Below are 24,440 nucleotides of genomic sequence, written 5' to 3'. Positions count from 1 at the left end.
AGTGTCTGAAGAATCTGGCTTCTCCACATCCTTGCCAACACTTGGCTTTGTCTTTTTTATTATAGCTATCCTACTGGGTATGAAGTGATGCCTCATTGTTGTTGCAGTTGCATTCTGACAGCCAGTGACATTGAGTGTCATTTTGTGTGCTTATAGGATATTTGTATGTCTTCTTTGGAGAAGTGTCCATTTAAATCATTTGTCGTTTTACAACTGGGTTATTTTTATTGTTGAATTGTAGGAGTTCTTTACATAGTCTGATGTTAGGCCCTTATCAGAGATAACATTTACAAATATTTTGTCCCAATTCTTGGTCTGTGTTCTCACTTTCTTGATAGTGTCCTTGGAAACACAAATGTTCTAAATTTTGACAAGGTTCATTTTATCTGTTTTTTTTTTTTTCTCTTTTGCTGCTTCTGCTTTTGGTCTTATATCTCAGAAACAATTGCCTAATCCAAGGTTGTGAAGATTCATGCCTGTTTTCTTTTATGATTTTTGCAGTTTTAGCTGTCATACCTAGGTTGCTGATTGATTTTGAATTATATTTTTATGTCGTATGAGGTAGAAAGTCCAACACTTTTTTTCACTTTGTCATCCAGGTGTTGAAAACATTATTCTTTCCTCCATTGAAATGTCTTTGCACCTTTGTTAAAAATAATTAGTTAAGAATGTGAGGGTTTATTTCTGGGTTCTAAATTGTATTATTTGCATCTATAGGACTACATTTGCCAATATTACACTGTCTTAATTAGTAAGTTTTGAAAGCAGGATGTGATTCATTCAACTTTGTTCTTTTTCAAGATTGTTACAGCTATTTTGGGTCCCTTGATTTTCTATGTGAATTTTAGGATCAGCTTGTCAGTCTCTGTAATGAAGTTAGCTGAGATTTTAGGAATGTAATAAACCTAATAATTCTCATTCTAATAATTCCTGTTAACATTGAGTCTACTGAGGACTGTAGAGTATATAGAATATATTCTAAGGGGTCAACATTACAGCTTAATCTAGGTTGTGTGGTAGGTCTGTGTATTTTCCCAAAACCATAAGCATGACTTTCCCAGGTTCTTCTTCTTGATTGTTAGTTATTGTCATGACTTAAGACTAACCTGGTATTATGAGGAGTCTAGTGAGGAAAAGTTACTTTGTGGACAAAGGACCACAACAAAGTGTGTTCTCTTTGGAGGGACAACTTTGATGCTGAAAAATGTTATCCAAACAGAGAGTGACTTTGGGTGGATTATTGAACCTCTTTGATAATGGTTTTCTGTGTAATTAAAAGGGTGGATTTCTAGATTTCTCTCCACTGTGATGTTCTGTGGCTGCAAATCCCCCTTCTTTTTTTTCCATATTTTGCTGGGAATTGATCATATTTTAGATGATACAGAAGACACTGCCTCCACACATAAACATGTTCCTCTGAGTGTTAAATTTTTAATCATTGTACCATGGCTTTGAGATATTTTTATTTTAAAGGAGTAAATAGTGGTGGAGATTATAGTTGAGTTGACCAACTTCATATTCCTTAGTTTTAGTAAAATAATCACTTTTAATTACAGCAATTTGCCAAACTTCAAAAAGTTTAGTGTGTAATTTAGAAATCACCATTTAGCTTTTTAAAATTTGTGATTTTAAATGAAATTCAGATACGTTTATATCCTACTTTGTCATTTAAAATATAGTAATCACTTTTACATTTAGTAGGTGCAGTAACATTTACCTACTTTTGTATGTTTAGGGTGTTTCTGTATCACATTCGTAAATGATTCTATGATGAACATCTGTACAATTAGCACTTTCAGCTGTGGGGGAAGTTTCTTGTGATAGATTCTTAAAAGTAGTATCAGGAAATCAAAATATGTACATATTTATAGTCACTGTACTCAAATAGCCTCATTGTTTTCCAAAAGCTTCTTATCTGTTTATACCATGGTCAACATAAAAGACAGACTTTATCATGCCTTGGCCAATACTGGATATTACTGTTAATTTTTTTTGGCTAACATAATTTAAAATGTTACATCATTGTTTTAGCTTAGCCTTTATCAGTTATTTTAAAGAAATTCCATTATCTCATAAGACAATGTAAAAAAACAGGAGGGGAATGAACTTTTAAGGCAACTAGCCCAAGGTCAGGACACTTTCTATTTGTGTCCTGACCTTGGGCTTGTTGCTAAGCCTCTCCACGTCTCAAATTTCTCATTTGGAGACATGGGAATATTGGGGGAATAATTCCCAGTAAGGGAATAATTTGACATCATAGAATTGTTTTACAAAAGGTTCTCAAATAATAATTACTTCAGCTGCTAGGAATGGTAATGGTGATGATCTTTTATGTTTTTATAATTCTAGTGGCTTATTTTTAGAGTTCTTTTCCAGGAAGTTGAATTATTTTCAATCCATAAAACAAGCAGGAAAGACTACTTAAAGTCAAGAACCATCCTCTTGGGGTCTCAATGTTGTAATTTATTTAAAGGCTATGATACTACAAGATTCTAGTTGACATTGACTCTAAAAAAAAATCTTGGCTTACCGTTTATAAGGAAAATGTCACACATACCACAGCATACTATTATTACCTTGGTTCTACCACATACTAAAGCCATTGCAATACCAGAGGCACCAGAGCTGTATTTATCCAGCACCCTGATTGTTTTACACAAGATCATCAGTCTTAGGTGCCAGGGTGTCTGCCTTGGAAGGTAGAAAATTCACTGCTCCTTCCGCAGTTATTTAGTAAAGACAGCACAGGACAACAGGGCGGCTTTTTGCCTCCTTTTGCCAAGTGTTGGGAAGAGATTGCAAGGTGCAAACCTGCTGAAGAGGTGATGCCAAGGATGCCTGGGTTTATTCTGGTGAGAGCAGACAGAAGGCCATTTTTCACTGTTGTTTTACAATCATCATAACTGTCTCCTTATATTTAAAAAGCAGATGCTCTAGGCCGGGCGCGGTGGCTCAAGCCTGTAAGCCCAGCACTTTGGGAGGCCGAGGCGGGTGGATCACGAGGTCAAGAGATCGAGACCATCCTGGTCAACATGGTGAAACCCCGTCTCTACTAAAACTACAAAAAATTAGCTGGGCATGGAGGCACGTGCCTATAATCCCAGCTACTCAGGAGGCTGAGGCAGGAGAATTGCCTGAACCCAGGAGGCGGAGGTTGCAGTGAGCCGAGATCGCGCCATTGCACTCCAGCCTGGGTAACAAGAGCGAAACTCCGTCTCAAAAAAAAAAAAAAAAAAAAAAGCAGATGCTCTTTTGATATGAGATACGTTTGTTGTTTTGGTGTTGGGGTTTGGGAGAAGTGGATCACTTTAGTTAATCTTCTTGAGACAGTGGCCACCTTTTAGGCAGGAGCTAGATCTTTTTCACATATATACAAACTATTCCAGATAAATTAGTTGTAAACACACAAAGTAATTAAAACACTAAGAATGTAGACTTAAGTAGAAAAGATCTTTCCAGGAAAACTAGTATAATAGAAATGATTAATAATTATGACAACAGAAGCTTTAAAAAACATTGGAAACAGGCTAGGTGTGGTGACTCACACCTGTAGTCCCGGCACTTTGGAAGGCCAAGACAGGTGGATTGCTTGAGGCCAAAAGTTTGAGACCAACCTGGGCAATATAGCGAGACCCCATCTCTACCAAAAATACAAAAAAATAGCTGCGCGTGGTGGCATGCACTTGTAGTCTCAAGTACCCAGGAGGCTGAGGTTGTAGTGAGCTGAGGTTGTATCACTGCACTCCAGTCTGGGTGACAGAGTGAGACTCCATCTCTAAAAATAAAAAGCATTAGAAACAGTATTTATAAGCAAAGAACAAATTGAGGTAATATCAGCACAGAACTCTTCATTGAGCTCTGTTAAATGAGCAAGATAAAGACAAGTCTATAATAGAAGCTAAATGAACATACCACCCAAAGAGATCTACAGATTCATTACAATCCCTATCAAAATCACAGTGTAATATTTTTTTTACAGAAATAGAAAAAACAATCCCAAAATTCATAATGAATGACAAAGGACTGTAAACAGCCAAAACAATCTTGACAAAGAACAAAGCTGGAGGCATCTTAGTTCCTGATTTCAAAGCATATTACAATACATGGTAATTAAAACAGTATGGTACTGGCACAAAGATAGACACAGACCAATGGAATAAAATAGCCTAGCAATAAATCCATGCATAAATGGTCAGCTGATCTTCAATAAGCGTCCCAAGAGTACACAATAGGGAGAGGATAGTCTCTTTATAAATGGTACTGGAAAAACTGGTTATCCACAAGCAAAATAATGAAATCGGACCCTTATCTCTCACAGTACACAAAAATCAACTCAAGATGGAGCAAAGACTTAAATATAAGATCTGAAACTGTAAAACACCTCAAAACATGGGGCAAATCTTGATGACATTTTTCTTGGTATGACACCAAAAGCAAAGTCAGATGGGAGTACATCAAATTACAAATCCGCAGAGCAAAGTCGTCTTTTAATAGCATGAAAAGGCAGCCTATGGGATAGAGAAAATGTTTGCAAACCATATATCTGATAAGGGGTTATTTACCAAAATAATTAAAATCAGGATGTAAGAGATAATTGTACTCCCATGGTCATTGCCACGTTACAATAGCCAGGATGTGGGAACAACCCGAATGTCCATATGATAAAGCAAATATGGCATAAACACGCAGTGGAGTATTATGCAGCCTTTAAAAAGAAGAAAGTCCTGCCATATGCAATGATGTAGATGAACCTGGAGGACAATATGCTAAGTGAAATAAGCCAATCATGGGACAAATACTGTCTGATTCCACTTACGGGAGGCATCTAACATAGTCAAAGTCACAGAAACAGAGAGTAGAATGGTGGCTGTCAGGGCATGGGAAGGTGCTGTTGAACGGTACAAGGTTCGTTATGCAAGGGCAAAAAGGTTTAGAGAAGTTTGTTACAGCCTTGTGCCTACAGTTAACAGTATCGTGTTGTTCTCTTAACGTTTTGTTGAGAAGGTACGTCTCATATTAAGTGTTCTTGCCACCAGTTAAAAAGACTAAACAGAAAAGAAATATATGAAGTACTAAGGAATATATAAAAAGAGTTTACCAAATATGAATTAAAATAATGTGCTCTCAGTTCCTGCTTACTTTTAATGGAAGTACCTGGTACTGGGGAAGAGTAAGAAACAGCGCTCACACATTCAGCTCTTGAGTGTACATTACAGCAGCCGTAGCGTAGAGCACACACCTTCAGGAACTCTGGTTTTCAGAATTGGTTCTAGGAAAATAATTTATTTACTTATTTACTGCTTTTCAGAATTGTTTACAATGGGGGAAAATTAGAAACAACCCGTATGCCTTACAGGTGTTATTTAAATTACGTTCATTGACATTCTCAAGACATTTTTGAAGCCATTAAAATAACAGACAGGCTTATTTAATCCTGTGGAAAGATATGTGTGAAAAATTTAAGTTTAATACATTTATGAAGCTTATATTAAGTTTAGAAACAAATTACAGAGCAGGATGATGTGTAGTAATTTAAATTTTAAAAAAATATTCAATGAACATACTGGTTTTTGTTTTTAAAAACAAACATTGTACATGAATTCAAAGCATTACTGCTTTTGACTTAAACTCTTATTTATTGCAAAATAAAAGGCAATGTCACTGTTCTTTGAGAGCTTATCGTCTTACAGGTGGATGGAAGTTGACAGCTTTTCTAATTGCTTTGTGTTAATTTTTTGATAATTACAATGTGTATTCCTAGTAAGGAGGAGGATAGTATGGAAAAATTGGGCCTTAAGCTGAAGGTTCTACAACTGGAATACAGAATTGAACTTCCTATATTAAAGACTGTGAGGAATAAATTGAAGAAAATGTTGCAATTAATGCTGTGTTAGGGGAAGTAAGGCGATAAATGTTAATATTCCATATTAGGCTAAGGAAGATCGGTTGAATGGAGATGCTTGAATCTGAACAAGCCACTTGGTTTGAATTGTAATCATCTTCCTCATTCTTTATGATCATTAGCAGCAACAAACAGTGACAGATAAATTGAATGCGTTTTGTATCATCTAAGTGTCCCCATACAGAATATACTAGAATCTTGTCTGGAATCATGACTTCATTGTTTTCTAAATCACTGATTTAAAAGACACATTTCTATACAGACTTCAGTGGAATTTGTTTGACTGTACCATGCTATTACAACATGTTGACCTACCCAGCATTTTGTATCATCATCTTTTTCTGACTCCATGACTTTTGTAAAAAATTAGGAAAATACAAAAGCATATAATAAAGAAATCCTGCCTCTTCCACCTCCCAGAGCATTTGCTGACATTTTGGCATGTTTGCTCCCATATACTTTATCCTTTCTGTTTAAAATTGATACCCTACATTGCATAAAATTTTAAGCCATGGTTTTGTTTTCCACTGATGTCCTAATACAGGCTCTGCTTCATAAAGACTCATCTTTTTATTTTTTATTTTATTTTTTTGAGATGGAGTTTCACTCTTGTTGCCCAGGCTGGAGTGCAATGGCACAATCTCTGCTCATTGCAATCTCTGCCTCCCGGGTTGAAGTGATTCTCCTGCCTCAGCCTCCTGAGTAGCTGGGATTACAGGCACCTGTCACCATGCCCAGCTAATTTTTTGTATTTTTAGTAGAGACAGGGTTTCACCATGTTTGCCAGGCTGGTCTTAAACTCCTGACCTCAGGTGATCCACCCGCCTTGGCCTCCCAAAGTGCTGAGTTTACAGGCGAGAGCCACTGTGTCCAGCCCAAAGACTCATCTTACAGCTAACTTTTACAACTACAAGCTCTTCTACCTTAGGCACTAAAATTTCCTTATTTTTTTCCCTACTGTCCTCAGTGATGCCTGTCTTGTCCTCTTAAGACTTTGTAAAATAACAAAGACACTTTTTTTTTTTTATCTTCAGGAACTTCTCTCACATTTGTACAATTGCAGAAAATACAGAGTGTCTAAAGTGGTAACGGCTGATCCAAAATCAAAGAAATTTTTGAACCAATTTTTTACCTTGGTTCCTGCCAGAAGCATATATGTATAAAAATAGTTGTGACCTGAAAGTAATTGCTAATCCAGTTATTTAAATGAGCAAATAAACATAAACTGTGTAAGCGAGTGCCTGGAGCAGTGTGGACTGTAAGCAATGGCGGTCCCTGTTTATAGATTGCCAAAGCAGCTCCCTTGTCTTGGTGCACTTGTGCTGCATGGCCGCCAGGAGGCAGACTATGTTTGGGAAAGAATTGCAACCCAGTTTGTGCAGTTCTCAATCATGTATCTAGCACACCTGCTGTTTGTGTATTTTGCTGTACTTTTGGCTTTCCTCCTCACTGGCACTGTTTTTGTTTATTCCTTCAGCTTCTTGCTCTGCTGTTAAGAAATATCATTGACAATGATTATTTTTAATATGTGTGATAATAGCTTAATGTAATTCAAGTAAAAATGTTAATCTGATTAACTGGTGATTAGATTGCTAATTTCTTTAAGGGAATCTAAAGAATTTCTCTTTTAGCAAGAGTAATATAAGGCTGGGTGCAATGGCTCACACCTGTGATCCCAGCACTTTAGGGGCCGAGGCGGCTGGATCACCTGAGGTCAGCAGTTCAAGACCAGCCTGGCCAACATGGTAAAACCCATCTCTACTAAAAATACAAAAATTAACTGGGCATGGTGGCAGGTGCCTATAATCCCAGCTACTCAGGAGGCTGAGGGAGGCGAATCACTTGAACCCAGGAGACAGAGGCTGCAGTGAGCCGAGATCGCGCCAATGAAATACAGCTGGGAGACAAAAGCAAAACTCTGTCTAAAAAAAAAAAAAAAAAAAGGTAATTTAGAATGTGCTATTATTGAACAAACAACAAACACAACAAAAAAAAAAAAGTCTCCTACTATATGGAGTGGTGGCATGTCTGTTTTTATTAATATCAAAATTTGTTATTCTATTTATGTTTTTAATGCTGATTGGTATCTTGGTTTTTAGAGGTTTTGAGGGGTAGAGGAAAAGGTTATGGCATATTTTTAGTATTTAGAATCTGATAGGAAATCGTGTTTAGGTTTTTTCATAATAACAAAACTGGGATGAAGTAAAAAGACAGCACCTAAAAGCAGCTTGTCTTGACTCTAATTCCTTGATCATTTGTGCTTTATTTGCCATGCTGCAGTGAGTGTATTTAGAAGGTTCGTTGTCAGTGTATGAACTAGGTGTATTCTCACAGGAACCCGTGGCAGGTTATTGGGTCTGTCTCCCTTGCTGACAGCCTCTAAAATGGCAAGTTAGAGGCCTGAGGGAAGAGGACTTACTTAAACTTTCCCTTCCACCCTCCCTCTTCCCCTCTTCATACCCTAAATACTCGATAGAATTTGTAAAAGAATAACTGCTTCCAACCAGTTTTAATAGCATTTAATAGAGTTATTTGTGGTAACAATTCTGCATTTATTTTTAAGTCTTATTTCCTAGGAAATCTTGGAAACAGGTATAGTACATTTTTAACACATTGTTTTGTTGTACTTTATAAAATTTTTTAAAAATGTTAAGAGCTCGAGCTATTCCTGGTTTAATGGAATTAGCTTAAGTGGGCATATTGTTGTGGTTAATTCTTATGTCCGTGTCTTTGTTTTTCAAGTTATTTTGGTTTTTGCCATTGTGTTTTTACGTACTTTTACAAGCCACTCTCCTTAAATAAAAATTAGTAGGTAACCAGCAAGAGATACTCATAACTGTGCCTCTCTCACACTCCTAGTCTTGAAAGACCACTGGAAGAGACCACACTGTGTTCCATAAATGCAATCACTCAAGCAATAAATGCAGTCTCTAGAATATGCCTTTCTGATGGACTATTCCTCTGGAACTCTGATACTACATCTGGTAGAGAAACCGCATTAATCTTTTATTGTTGATAATTTGTGAGGTCCTCAGCACATGGGAATTAAAGTCGAACTTTAACCTTCTGACAATCTGTCATTAACATAGTAGAATAGAAATTTTATTAAACATTGTAGTTGGGAACATTGATTGCCTGGTCTTTTTTTTTTTTTTTTTTTTTTAAACTTCCAAAATATCAGGTTTATAGGTTTACATTTAAAATACCTAAAGAAAAAAATGCTCATGTTATTAGTGCAAATATAAGGAGTGAAAAATGTTATAATCAGGACACAGTTTACTTTCATGAAATCTTAACCTTTTTCTAATTACGAAATAAACATGAGGCACTTGAAGTAGTTAATTTCCCCTAGCGATCTTTCAAGTGGTTACAGGATCTGTGACGTACCGGTTGTTCTGTAAAGCTCCTAAGACCACCCACTTTCTCCTCCCCTTCACCATCTCCCATCTCCGATGAAAACCATAACAACTCCACAAGCATGCACAGTGTGATGTAATTCAGAGGCTGCTTCTGGAGCTGCAGGAAGGAGATTTTACTCAGAGGAAGAGCATCGTTCTGGCCACATCTGGAAGTGAAAAGGGAAGCCAGAAACACTTGGCTAGCCCTGGGGATATTTTTCTTCTGTGCCTCTGGCGGAATTACTTTGCTGTGTAGGCATGCTTCCTCTCACTGTATTTCTTGGCTTTGAGGAGTACTGAGTTTAAAAAGACAGTATGTGACAGTCCATGGAAACTGCCTTTTCTGTGAAATCTCTCCACCTGCTCCGAAGACATGTTGTTGTCTCCCAAATTCTCCTTATCCACCATCCACGTACGACTGACAGCCAAAGGATTGCTTCGAAACCTTCGCCTGCCTTCAGGGTTTAGGAGAAGCACGGTTGTTTTCCACACAGGTCTGTCTTGCATAGATCTCTATTTAGTGTTGCATGGGGGACATCTTCATTCATTTGCAGATGTTTATCAGATATTTTTCCAAGAAAACAGATGATTGGAGAAGGAAAGCTCTCTCTAATGAGAGATTAGGCTTCATTTAAAAATATTTCTGTTGTTTCAGCATCAGTGCATAATACTTTTACCGTTTGCAAGCAGACTGGGGTGTTTGTGTTTATGGAAGACAGAATTGTTGCCTTGGTGTTGTTCCTAGCTCTTTTGTCTATCATCAGCCAAATCTGTGAAAATCAGCACCTGTTAAATTACATTTTACTTCAAATGGTTGGGAAACAGGACATAGGCAAATTTAGAAGAATATTTCTTTTTCCTGTGGGGAGATGAGAAGGTTTCTATGGTTTTTCACTGGATAGTTTCTGAGTGAGATTTTGACAGTTGATTTTCATAGGCTAAAAGATTTCTGTTTTCTAAACACTTCTGAAAGAAAACATCATTCTAATGGCTACAGGGAGGTGAGTGAATCACAAATCTAGTTTTCCAGTCTTCATAGTAAAAACGTTTTCAGTCTCAAAATACTTCCCCTGAGGTTTTTGTTTGTATCTACTTTTTACGTTCTGTGCCTAAGATGACCTTAAATTTAGTATATATTTTAGGCACATGTTGACCTGTCTGCTCACTTTTAGGGGATTGGGTTGTCTTATGTTGCTGCTTTTGGTATAGGTGATATTTACAACTACAGTCAATTAAATCAATTTTATTCTGTAAAATAGGTAACTGTGGTACTGTTGGATTTGTTTTGGGCTGGTCAGTGTTAAGTGTCACAGGATGGTTTGATGAGGATGTAAATAGAATCTTTTTTTTCTGCTTCATGTTCATGTGACCCCCTCATGTATCTTGTTTTCCACTGGCTCATCTCTGTCCCTGGTGATTTTTTTTTCAGCTGACTGTCTTTAGTTTTCCCAGAGACATCTCCCTTCTCTGTGGGAGAATTCTCATTTTTTCCAGCACCTCTCTCTCATGTTTCATAACTCCCCTTGACCTGTCATTTGAGTTTGCCAGCCTCTCCCTTCCTGTCTGAGCCGACACCTGAAGGTAAATGGGGAAGACAGCGAGGAGGTGGTCAGCAATGGCCTTTCTCTCCCAGCCTAGCGCCGCTGCAGCCCTTCCAACTGAAAAAATTAATAGGTGAGGGAAAAAATAACAAAAAGTACCCTATATTTGCCATAATTTGTATGAGCAAAAGTAGCTCCAAATAGCTTTTAAGTTTAACAAGTTTTTTTTTTTTTTTTAAAAAAAAAAACAGTGTAATCCACGCTCCAAGTTAAAAATAAACAGTGTGGAAGGTTGTGCAATGAGTGAGTCTCTCTCTTACCCAGGGGCCCTGCCTGCTCTCCGTGGAAGCAGCTACTCTCAGGCTGCTGGTACAGCATTCCTGCACATTTCTAATAACCTGGAAATGTAGGTCTTTCTTATTCTTTTTTGTTATACAGGGATAAAAGCGTACTGTATATTCTATACCTTTTTAAAGTTCATGTATTTTAGATTTTCATATGATCCCATGTTTATCCTCCTCATTTAAAAAGTAGTCCTGTAACATTCCATTGTTGGCTAAGTCATGATTTACTTAACCAGTGCTCTAGGAGTAGACATTCTGAGTTGTTTGTAGTATTGTTGTGAAGCAGACAGCTTTCCAAGACAGCTTACAAAAAACACAAGGCTTCTTTCACCAGAGTTTAGTTGATAGTGATGTACTGGGCACATTTTATTTTCTAAATTCATATACAAGTATTTTTTGTTTATTTGCAGTCATCATCTTTTGAGCTAGAGTGCACGTACAGGTGATCTAATCTATCTAATTTCATACCAGGAAGTCTGAGGCACAGAGAAGTGAATTCGCTTGCCTGAAGACATACAGTAAATGGCAGAGATAGGACTAAAACCTGGGACCTCTGTTTAGAATTTTTGGCGTACATATTTTGCAGCTGCAAATTTTGCTGTAATTTTGTTAGATCCAAGGAAAACCAGGGATGGAGAAAGTGTTTTGTGTGTTGGAAGCTTTTTAAAATCCTGTAAGGAATATAATTCGCCTTATTCCCAATATAAATCTTTTGCAAGCTTATCCATATTATGTTATTTTAACGTCTGAGAAATTGTCCGTCAAATGGATATTGAAGCCATCGCGGTGACTTTTACCGCAGTCGACTGTCAGCGGTAACTTGGGCTTATATCTTGTGTGAAGGAAGTGAACTGGTGTTGGTTGCCTTGATGATATTGACCTGGATTCCAGGAGTCCTGGATTATAGCCGTTATTCTGCTAGTAACTAAGCGAATGACTCTGTGCCCCTGACCTCACAGGGCTACAAAACAAGGGAATCAGATGAGATGACTTCCAAGTTCCCCTTAGCCTCAGCATCCGTGACTCTTCTGGCTGAAGATTTAAAAACCTTCAATGTATTACTCTCTCTGGAAATTCGTTTTATCTAAATATATTCTCTCCTTATTTTTGCCTCCCAAATTCAGTTAATACTCCTGAATTATCTGTTTCTTTTAATGACACCATGTGTCTGGTCATCAAACCCCACCTTTGGTTTTTTGTTTGTTTTTGTTTTAGATGGAGTCTTGCTCTGTTGCTCAGGCAGGAGTGCAGTGGCGCCATCTCTGCTCAGTGCAACCTCTGCCTCCCAGGCTCAAGAGATTCTCCTGCCTCAGCCTCCTGAGTAGCTGCAATTACAGACATATGGCACCACAGCCAGCTGATTTTTTTGCATTTTTAGTAGAGATGGGGTTTTGCCATATTGACCAGACTGATCTGGAACTCCTGACCTCAGGCAGTCCACTTGCCTCGGCCTCCCAAAGTGCTGGGATTCTAGGCATGAGCCACTGTGCCTGGGCAGACCCTGCCTTTGAATCATTATTTGTCCTGATTTATCCACAACCAGTTGGTTGCAGAACTCTACGACTCCATCCTTTGAAATCTCTTTGTTTTTACCCCCTGCCATTACCCTAGTTCAGGCATTTATTATACTGAAGCATTGAAATTGCTCTTCTTTGCTGGTGCCAATGGCTCACACCTGGAATCCCAGCACTTTGGGAGCCCAAGGCAAGAGGATCATTTAAGGCTAGGAGTTTGAGACCAGCCCTGGAGACTTAGCGGGACCCTGTCTCTACTTAAAAAACCATACACAAAAAAATTATTCTTCTAATAAGTGAAAAGTGGCCAAATATTAACAGTTTTGTGTAATCCAGCCTCAGATGTTGATTGGGCTTTCTGAAGAGTTTTGTATATAGTCTGTGCCTCCAGCCTTTCCCTTGCTTCTGACTGGTCCTTCGAGTTACAGATTAATTCATTCATTTCATACAGAAGTACCCATTAGACATGTACTGTGTGCCAGGCATAATAGTAGGTGCTGAAAGTGTGGCTGGGACTAAGTCCCACAGGGACCCTGCCTTCACACAGCCCGCTGTTTAATGGGAGACGGAGCACCAGGTAATAATGCAGGATGTGGATGGGTGCCCAGGCAGCTCTTAGCAGGTGGAGGGACTTTTATCCAGGTCCTCCAGTGGAAGTGCCTTTTAAGTTGGGTCCTCAGAAAATGGAGAAGTAACCAAGAAACAAAGTGTTTTGGCCGGAGAAAACAGTATGTATGTCAAAGTCCGGAGGGATTGGGAGAAGGGCTCCTTCAAGGAAACAAAAGAGTTGTAATATTTCTGAGCGTTGAATGTGGTGGGAGGGGGGCTGGCCATTACAGACATCCAGCCAGAACAAGCTTTCTCACTGATCCCACGCACAGGGCGCTGAGCACTCTGATAGCTATTACTGGGGGGCATCCACCTCTGGCAAAGCATGTTGTTGGCTCCAGGTTAATCTTTCCTCTGTAAATAGGGGAGAGAAGAGAGAGACAGTGAATTTGTCAGGTACTGTGTGTTACGTTGCAGGATGTCAGGCACAGATGAAAATCTAAGAAGTCCAGTGATTACTTCACTGACTCGCGGAAGTGTCGGCAATAGTCTTTCTTACCAAGGTATTAAAGTCAGTCTATTTCAGAATTTTGCCTCAGCATATTAGTTCTATTTTTATAATGAGTCAGTGGAGGGAAAAGACTTTGCTAAGATATATTTGCTGCCACTTAGCATTTAGTTTTTGTATGAAGCTGGAAATTCTTGTATTAATTACTGTGAAGAGTGCCATTTGAACGTCACAGGTTAATTTCCTCCTTGACTCCAGTGAAGGCAATTCACTGCACTAAAGGCAGAATTCTTTCTGCTGAGCTAGTGACATTAAAAGTCATTTCTGCAGCGAAAAGGGGAAACGTGGACCTATGTATTGAGAAACGGCAGAGGTAGTATCAGGACAAAATATTTCTATTACTTTTACCATTTTATTTTTAACTTTCAGGTTCAGGGAGACATGGGAAGGTTTGTTACATAGGTAAACTCATGTCACAGAGTTTATTGTACAGATGATTATTTCATCATCCAAGTATTAAGCCCAGTACCCAAGTTATTTTTTCTACTCCTCTCTCTCCTCCTACCCTGCACCCTCACGTAGACCCCAGCATCTGCTCAACAGGTGTTCAGTAAGAGGCAGGCAGAATGTGAATGCATTTGTTTAATTAGGATGAAATTCATTGAATTATATTTTCGCATTTGGTATTCACTTTTGACCCCTTTTAGATCGAATTAACAGCTTCACTAAAAAGCAACTTACTTGTCTTACCTGAGGAAAAGCAGCTTTGAGGTGGTGCAGTGGCTCCGCCATGTCAGGGTCCACATCTCTGCTGTCTTAGCCCTTACCTCATGACTATTGCCTCATGATCTCACAATGGCTGCTCCAGGAAGGAAGAAAAAGAAATAAGGAGTGTTGCCAGGTCGCTTAAGCTTCTGTCTCATTGGCCGGGCGTCAGTCACATGACTGTATCTACCTGCAAGGGAGCCTGGGAAATAGAGCGTGTGACATCTCTAGTCTCTGTCCCACAGACAGGTATAAAATAGTAAGAGCCCTATGGCAGTATCTGCCACAGAGAAGGCAGAACAGGTATTTCTCAAGCAGATGTTGGTTGATTATAAAGTAGGGGAGTATATTAATTAACAAGTTGTCTTGCTTGCTGTTTTTTCTCTATTATATGCATTTTGGAGGGGCATTGATTAGCTATTTGTAATGATTTGAATTAAACTTACAAGTTGTTTTGTTGTTTGGACATAAGTCTTAATACTTGATTTTTGATCTCCTAAGTGAATGAATTTTCAGTTGTAAAATACATTGGGAAGGAACGTATTCAACCTTAAATGTGGGTTTTGTATACTTAATGTTATTAGGAGTACATTTATGGATGCGTTAGGGATTCGGAGTGCATTTTTTCATGTACTGTTAAGGTGACAGTAAATAAACTTCTATTTCTCTTGTGTTTTTTATACTACAAAATGTAGATGTCAGTAAAGCCATATTAGAAAGCTTCCATTAAAAAATAACACCATAAATTAGAGTTTGCGTGTAAAAAGATAAAATTCAGGCATTTGTTGAATGCTGAAGAAACCACAAGGACCAAGATGAAGAAGAATGAGAGATGTAGCCTTTCACAGCCCCTTAGTTATCTTACAGTGAATCCAGATTGTTCTTGTCCCCCTCCTTGAAAGCAGTCATGAAAGATTTTTGTGGGCCTCTTGCCACATAGACAGGCATTTACTAAGGACTGACATTATGAGTGGCGTGAGGCTGAAAACGTTTGTCGTAGATCGATTCCAAGCTTCTGTGGCTGTGGATGTTTTGGAGCTATAGCTTTGCCATGATGTGAAAATCTGCCATTTTGTAGTTACAGCTTTCTATTGAAGAAGACAATAAAGTGGTTAATGGCGTTTTGTTCACAATAGGCAAGATTTTGATAAGTTTTTTTAAGTTGAAAGAGACAGTATGTCTTAATCTGACAAGTTTCAGATAACTAGAGTTTTACTACACTAAATTATGTTTTGATGTAGTATCTTTTTTCATACAAAAATGGAAAGTAAATCATAAATTATGGTTTGGAGTTGAATTCCAAATGGGAAGAATAGCAGTGTTTTCCTCCAAGAGATACTGGAGGAATATGGCAAGCTGTATATAGTAAAAACTTGTTTCGTTAGACCAACTTGTTCTAGTTAATAGAGAATTACCCTATAGCTAATATATATTATGATACCTTTATGAGCTTTAAAGCATCTTTCAGAGCTAAAAATAATATTTTATTAATAGGCCAGGCACAGTAGCTCATGGCTGTAATCCCAACACTTTGGGAGGCTGAGGTGGGTGGATCACCTGAGGCCAGGAGTTGACAAGCATGCACCTGTAATCCCAGCTACTCAGGAGGCTGAGGGAGGAGAATCGCTTGAACCCAGGAGGCAGAGGTTGCAGTGAGCAAATATCATACCACTGTATTCCAGCCTGGGTGACAGAGCAAGACTCCATCTCAAAATACATATATGTATATATTTTTTAAATTACTAGTATATGCATGTTATTTTCTTTAGTAGAAACATAACAGTTGTGATTTTAAAGGTATCTAACATTGAATGTCATGTTTATGTTTATCTTAGGCAATACTTTGAGTTACTTTAGAAAACAAGGGTCTTTTATAACCATCAGCAATTATGTGGCTCTGGAAAATTAAGACTAATAGAGCTTTCTGTTTTGGGTGAGAGATTTGCCTTTTTTCTCCATGGTGACCTGAGTCCTAGGCACCTCTGTTCCAGATGGCTTGTCCTTAACTGCTTAGTATTTTGAGAATGATGTCATCTTTTAATTTATTGTTTGTATTATAAATATTTCTAATATTTAATGTTTAAATTGACTATTTTAATTTTCATTTCTGTTTTAAGACAGTTTTTTTTTTCTTTTCCTTTGGGAAAGTATTGGGATTGCTGGGCTGAATGATAGTTCTATTTTTAGTTCTTTGAGGAATCTCCGTACTGTTTTCCGTAGATTGTACTAATTCACATTTCCACCAACAGTGTGTAAGCATTGCCTTTTCTCCAGCTCCTTGCCAACATCTGTTGTTTTTTGACTTTTTGGTAATGGCCATTCTGGCTGGTATGAGATGGTATCTCACTGTGGTTTTAACTTTCTTTTCTCTGATGATGAGTGATGTTGAGCATTTGTTAATATGTTCTACTTTTTAATATGTTGGCTGCTTCTGTGTCTTTCGAGAAGCATGTATTCACGTCCATCACCCACTTTTTATTGGGTTGTATTTTTTTCTTGTTGAGCGGTTGGTGTTCCTTGTTAGTTCTGCATATTAGATCTTAGTCAAATGCATGGTTTGCAAATCTCTTCTCCCTTTCTATAGGTAGTCTGTTTCCTCTGTTGACTATGTTACTGGAAGAAGCTTTTTAGTTTAAGTCCCTTTTGTCTATTTTTGTTTTTGTTGTATTTGCTTTTGAGATCTTAGTCATGAATTCTTTGCCTCAGCCAATATGATGAAGAGTTTTTTCTAGTTTTGTTTTCCCCCTAGGGATTTTTATAGTTTCAGGTCTTACATTTAATTCGTAAATCTGTCTTGAGTTAATTTTTGCATCTGATAAGAGATAGGGCTTCAGTTTCTCTCTTCTAATTTTCCCAGTGCCATTTATCGAATAGGGTGTCCTTTCCCCATTGTATGTATTTTTGCCGACTTTGTCAAGGATGAATTAGTTGTAAGCATGTGGTTTTATTTCTGGGTTCTCTGTTGTGTTCCATTGATCTATGTGTCTATTTTTAAACCAGTGCCATGCTGTTTTGGTTGCTGTAAGAGGGCGGCAATGCCTTCTTAAAAGTACTTCTGAAGGTGGTGAATTTGTATTAACTCTTCTTCGAGTTAGTAGTCCATCTTAGGTACATAAAAGCATAGAAATCTGCTTTTTTCCTGCCAACTATGTGAAAAATAGTTACAGGCAAGTTTGAACTATTGCTTCAGGAAAAATTTTGTAAGCATAATTAACCCAAAACAGAAATTTTTATATAAATATGCTTTCCATTCTCTAATCTGCTTTTAATGTGAAGAAAAGAAGTAGAACCACTTTTCATATAATATGAGTTATTGCAACAAATTCTACCAATATAGTAATGAAAAGTTTAAATCCTGAGGCATCTTAAACCTCCTCCCACCCTCAACAAAGAATTGGCTTGGTTAATTTTAAATGTCTAAACACTGCTTTGCTGAGCTTAAGATTTTCCGTATTCAGTAAATGCCATATCTACCTAGAAATAGAAAAATGTCTCCTAAATTATTATTACTGTTAACTCTTAGAGTATTCAGCTAATGAAAAGAACTCTAGAAGACTTTATACAAACATAAACTCATAATTGACACAAAAGATAACTTTAAAAAATTGTATGTGAGATTGCATAGGTTACCAAGAGCTCATTGTTAAATTGCTATGACTAGAAGGTGCCTGCAGTCATATTCTTCTGCTAGGTGTGGGGCAGTCTTCAGGACATTGGGAGATAAAGAGTTGATTACTCCTCAGGAAAATGACATGGCAGTGATTAAATGTGGAAAGCAGGTGAGTTTAGAAAAGGCTGTTTTTAGAGAATCAAAAGTAGAGTGTTCGAGAATGGCCTAACACCTTCCTCAACACATCCCTCCCCAAACTCTTCCTCCCTCTCTGCCCTCACCTCATTCTCACACACACATCTTCTTCCCTTGATATGATGAGGAAGGTGCTGGAAACCTGGGACTTATCCTGGATGTCCCTGGATCCAGGTGGCCACTGAGGCCCCCTGTGCACATTCCTCTTTCCCTGCCTGTTCTCACTGCCCAGGAGTTTCTCTTCCAGGATCTCCTTCCTGTCCTCTCTGCTCTGGGTCTTGCTCTGCTGAGCCTCCTGTACTGTGGCTCCAGGCCCTCGCTCAGGCTCTTCTCTGCCTGCTCCAAAATAAAACCTTCCGTGGTGTGCATGCTCTCACACCTGTTGGTTTCCATGGCTGCATTTGACTTTAGCTTTGGGAGTACTGGCTGTGCTGACAGCAGGTCTTCTGGGACTCTTGCCCTGTTTTACCTCTGTGTTTGCTGGCTTCATCTCCCTGCAGTGCCCTTCCTTTGCCTGTCCTCTGCTTCTCTCTGCCAGAAGTGCAAATGTCCATCCAGACTGCCCTGGGAACCCTTTCTTGACTGCCGTAGATCTAGGTGTTTCTCTGCTGTACTCCCACACACTGTACACATGACTTTAGCAGATAATTGTCAAATCATTTTGCCATCATGGATGGCATGTGGCTGTCTCAACCACACCGTTTCTTGAGAGCAAATACCAGTCTGTGAAGAAGGCATCCCGTAGATGTTTACAGGTTGAGCAGTAGTCATCTGGGTGATCATTTCATACTGGGTACTCTCTCTTACCAGAAAACAATGTCCAATAATTCTGATTTTAATGCTTGTTTCTATTGAAATATCCCAGGATAAGCACCTGCCACCAGATGCTGGGGAAACACTGACAGAAAGAACTTGTGTGTAGCAGTCCTTACGAGGGCTTTTAAATGTGTAGGATTAGATAGGGCAGAAAGAAGGGAATTTTCAGTCTGTCCACACTGCTAAAAGAGATGAAGAGACCCTTCCCTAGCCTCTGAGTTCATAACCTATGTTTTGTCAACCCACAAACATTAGTTTTTAATGCAATATGTTCTGGAAAGCACACACCATCCAGTCCGTGACTGTCACCTTTTTACAGATAGGTTGATACTTGGAGTCGAGATGAGCACCAGGGAAGCATGAGTCCGCAGAGGTCTTTGGTGTGTTTGTACCTCTCTGGGCAATGCCACCCTCTTAGGTGATACCGTTCCCATCCCCCAAAGCACCAGGGCAGGTGCACACCCACCACAGCAGCGCCCTCATGGTAGATGTTCATGAATATATTTCATGAGTGAGTGAGAAGGTCAAGAAGTGGACACAAAAGTAGACAACGGTAGTTTTCGAATTCCGTGTTTAGTGTTTCACAGAACCTAAGGCAAACTTCCTCAGTAGGTCTTGTCTCTAACTTGATTTTAATAATTGGGAGAGCCAGCAGATACAGGAAATGCATGACTTGTTTGGGCTAGAATGGATGTGTCCTCAGCTGCTAGTATGTGGTGATGGTTAGTCCATGTCTTCATGCGTAGGTTTTTCTCTCAAAATTGTTTTCGGTTTTGAGATATGGAGGTCTATTTGTCTAAGTGACTTGAGTGAGAAATGGGCATTTTCCTCTTTAACCAACTACTTTCTTTAAGAAGATGATACATTACTTCATTGCATTAGTTTTAAATTTTATTAAATTGAGGTTTCTGAGTAGAAAACAAAGATAGCCGCAGTGTTACCCAGCTGTTTTCCAAGTGAGCAAATGTGTTTGGTTCTGGCCTTTGTTTTCCTGATAGAGGTTGTCTTTTCATCACAATGATTCCCAGCAAGGCTGGATCACAGCTGAGGGTGGTAATTATCTTGTTGAGAAAAATCTGAATCGATACAGAAGTTAACATTTAATTTGAAGGTTTCTGATTAAATAGGTCCTTTGAATTCAGAACATGTTCTGTTAATAGGTACAATAAATAAAGTATTTTATACTATTGTATAAAAGGTAAAAGGTTTGTTACCAAAACAGCAACATGCTGATAAACGGGGCTAAGGGCAAAGTTTGGCTATTATGCCAATTTCGTGTAACTATTGAATCCTGCAGGATTTCAGGGAAACCCCTGGCTTTTCAGTTCTGTGAAGTACCTATTTATGAGCCTTGGGACTCTGAGCATCATTGGAGATTTTTGCGTCATCTCTGAGCTTCAGCTGAGCCAGGAGTGTGGGGAGTGGGCAGGACGTGGAAACTGGGTCATCGGTGCCATGTGGTCACACTTCATCCTTAGGGAGCACAGTAGATAGAGCGGAGGATTGAGTGCACAGCTTGAGTTTCCAGATCCACGTAGAGGGCGGTCTGTTTGCTTATTTGCTGTCATTTTAAAATTTGAAGACACATACTCTTAGATGAACACGTCAATGTGTTCTTTCCTCCCTAATCATAAAGTATTCTGTTGAGAGTAATCACTAACTTTGTATAATGTTTATATTCCTGTATAGTTTCCCCAAGGAAAAAATTCTGCATAGGCTATTTTCTTGATAGCTAAGTATTACATAAAAAATGTATGTCCTCAATTTTCACTTTATCTTTTAAGTAATTTACTTGTTATATTTAACTTTTGAATAGGTAATATATTTACCTCATGGTTAAAAAGTATAAAAAATGCTTCAGTACACCTTTTAGCTATCTGATTCCTGTTACCTTCTCTTCAAAAGTAAACATTGTTGGTACAATTACATGTATTCTGTGATATTTTTGTTGTGGATTTATAAGCAAAAAGCAAGAATCTAAAATAATATTTTCTAAAATATTGATGTAAAAGATTCACCAATCAGATTTTGTAAATAATTGTAAACTGATAGTTTTAAAGCTCCGAAATTGTGTTAAAAATAACTTTTGATTAGCATAGAAATTCTAGAAAGAGAAACAGTGTTATTCAGGACTCAGGAAATGATAAAGCAGCTATCAAATAAATTTTTAACTAAGTTTTGATAGGATATATAGAAATGATTTTAGGAGAATGAACTTGTGTTTATATTTGTTGCAGTAAATTCTAGATAGTCAAATAATTTAAAATTTTTTGTTGATAAAATTATATAGCACATAGGTGTTTATATGTGGGTTTGTTAAAATATCAGATAATGGGCTTGAATGTATTAAAGCAAGATATTAGATTTATTACATAAATATTTTTATGCATGTCATATATTACATCACCACCTAATCCACTTTCCGAAATGTGTGGGAGCAGCAGAGACTTGGCATCAGAGGCCTGGGTTCTGGCTTTGAATCTGGATTTCCACAGAAGTTGTCTACACCCAGATAAGACATTTCACACCCATAAGCCTCCTCTTCCCTATCTGGGGTTATTGGGAGGATGAAAAGAGAAGGAAAGTGAGAATACACTGTGATCAGTAACACACTGTGTAATTATTATTATATGTTATGGGACAGTTTCTAAAAATATTTAGGAAATGACATAAAGGAATACTAATCTCATGGTCAAATATTTAGATTTTGTTTCCTTAATGCAGTAAGTGACTAATAATTCATTTTTCAGGACTGTAATATGATATTAACTTGGCTATTTTCTACATCTGTGGAAGTGACAATTACTGATAAGCTACTAATAATTACTAATAATAAAAAGTAATGGATAAATACTTCCTCTTGTCAAGTATTACAAAGACACAGTGGAACAAGTGATATTTTAATTATTTTAGAACTGAGAATTAACAAGTATTAATACAAATATGAGTAATTTAACCATGCAGTGCAGCCATAGAAAATAAGAGCCTTTTTTTCTGGTTTTAAAACTTAGAGTTTATTCAATATATTTTGCCATTTATTCTTAGAACATGAGTATTGATGTTTCTATATTTTTCTTTAAGCGGTCACTGTAGTAGTTTGCTCTTCCTAAAAAATTAGAAAAAATAATTATTGAATTTCTTTAAAAGGTGTCTAAGATTTGTTTGTTACCACAAAATGTGGGTGCCGTAGTGAAAGACTGTTAAAATACAGAAACTTTTTTTTGTTTCTAGCATCCTTTTCTCAGATTTAGATTTGTTTTGATTACTTGGCTGTTTATTTCAAGAAGCTAAGCAGTTCATTTCCTGTTTTTCCAATTCTGTTTGATACTCAAAGTGACTGACACATTTGGAATGGTTCCAAGACTACAGTTTTTTATTTAAAACAGGATAATTTCCAGGGCATCATAGCACAGGAAGGGAAGAATCACTTACCAGGGCATTTCAGTGGATTTAGAGTGTTAGCATGTGCTTCAGAAAACTTATTTAAGCCGTTATTACTACTTGGGAGAAAAGACCAACAAAGCTTGTGTTTGACGGAAAATGGAATAGCATAGTCAAGAGTATAGTACTCATAACAGTGAACTTAAAGAGGCAAAGTCTGAGTATATTTTTGATGTATGTTATGATTTATTAGAGATTGGGAAATGACTCATCTGCAGTATAAATCTGTGTAGTGACTAGGCCATCATCAGGGAAAAGATGAGAAACTTGTAGAAAATGTATGGGAGGAGAGAAAGGCATTTAATTTTAAGTCTAATGATTTGTGTGTTTCCTTCAGCATGTGAGATCAGAAAAGTCAGTCCTCTCATCAGTCAGGTTTCTCTACCAATTTAACCGGAAAATGAGAAACTAGGAGAATAACATCGTTTCGCGCACAGCTTTTGTGTTTCTGGGTTGCCAAATCTATTTGTGTCCTGTTCCTAATTCTCTGTTCCGCGTAAATCTTATAAAGTCAAACTGAAGTCACTGCCTGTGTTCGTGAATTGCAACCATCTAGATCTCTGACTCATTCCAGTTCTCATCCATATGCATTCCTTACAGAAACATAACTTAAATGCATTCCCGTGGCTTATCAGGTTGTTTCTGAACCCTTGTGGTAGTGATTTTAGAAATTAACATCACCTATCTTTGTGCCTATGTTAATTCCTTTTGCAGTTGAAAAGGGCAGGCAAAAGAATCCCCGAAGTTTATGCATCCAGACACAGACGGCTCCCGATGTGCTATCCTCTGAGAAAACACTTGAATTGGCGCAATATAAAACAAAATGTGAAAACCAAAGTGGATTTATCCTGCACCTCAAGCAGCTTCTCGCCTGTGGTAATACCAAGTTTGAGGCACTGACAGTTGTGATTCAGCATCTACTGTCTGAGGTAAGGATGTGCATCCTAGAAAGAGCCTTTCTCATTGAGGTCAAGGGTGGGGCACAGGGAGAACCTTGCTCATGAGCTTGCCTTGGGAATATCTTTAGGTAAATGATGGAAAAGATGAGGTGTAATTCATCCCATTACATTTTTGTCAGTTCACCAGATACCTGAGTCGGTCTCTAGAAATTTGGGATGGAAATATCTTCTCATTTTCTTTTTCTCCCCTAGAGTCTCTTGGTTAGAATGGTGACAGCAAAAACATAATTGCCTGTTATACTGCTGTATGCCTCTACACCTAAACTAGCATTAGCATTTTTTCACTTATTTTTTCTGTTTGTCTGTGTGTAGCTTTCCTCTTTCTTTTTTTTCTTTTTGAGATGGAATTTCGCTCTTGTTGCCCAGGCTGTAGGACAGTGGCACAATTCCGGCTCACCACAGCCTCCGCCTCCCAGGTTCAAGCGATTCTCCTGTCCCAGCCTCCTGAGTAGCTGGGATTACAGGCATGCACCACCACACCCGGCTAAATTTTTGTATTTTTAGTAGAGATGGGGTTTCTCCACATTGGCCAGACTGGTCTTGAACTCCTGACCCCAGGTGATCCTCCTGCCTCGGCCTCCCAAAGTGCCGGGATTATAGGCATGAGCCACCATGCTCAACCTGTGTATAGCTTTTCTTATCACACTTAGTTTAATGCTGTGAAAAATGAGATTGATTATATTTATGGATTAAAGAGTACTTTGGAGGTAACTCCCAGAATCATATCTGGAGATTCTTTCCATCTATTTCTAAAATAATCTCTGTAGTGCAACAAAAGCAAAGCAGTTTTGCCGTGTTATTACTCTTCCCTAACATTCTTCAGGGACGTTACTTCAGGAACTGGCTAAAATTCATGGAGAAAACCAAGTTTATATCAACATGTTATTGACATAGCAAT

The 24,440-nt window shown here is 38.1% G+C and overlaps 1 protein-coding gene across 7 annotated transcripts in view; it reads left to right on the top strand.

Annotated features, from left to right (window-relative positions):
* MTUS1 (microtubule associated scaffold protein 1) overlaps window positions 1-24,440 on the top strand; it is a 185,750-nt gene that overhangs the window by 123,681 nt on the left and 37,629 nt on the right. For 6 of the 7 annotated variants that reach the window (XM_032287991.1, XM_032287992.1, XM_032287990.1 and 3 more), the window contains one exon: window positions 23,298-23,512. In XM_032287991.1, the coding sequence (XP_032143882.1) occupies window positions 23,298-23,512 (215 nt within the window). Of the gene's footprint in view, window positions 1-9,087; window positions 9,795-23,297; window positions 23,513-24,440 lie in introns of those variants that run through there. The other variant, XM_032287996.1, reaches the window with a different exon arrangement.

Source organism: Sapajus apella, unplaced genomic scaffold, assembly GCF_009761245.1.
Source record: "Sapajus apella isolate SASKATOON/1434 unplaced genomic scaffold, GSC_monkey_1.0 scaffold21, whole genome shotgun sequence".
NCBI lineage: Eukaryota > Metazoa > Chordata > Mammalia > Primates > Cebidae > Sapajus > Sapajus apella.
The sequence above is the reverse complement of the archived record's forward strand: the minus strand, read 5'-3'. Positions and strand labels throughout refer to the sequence as shown.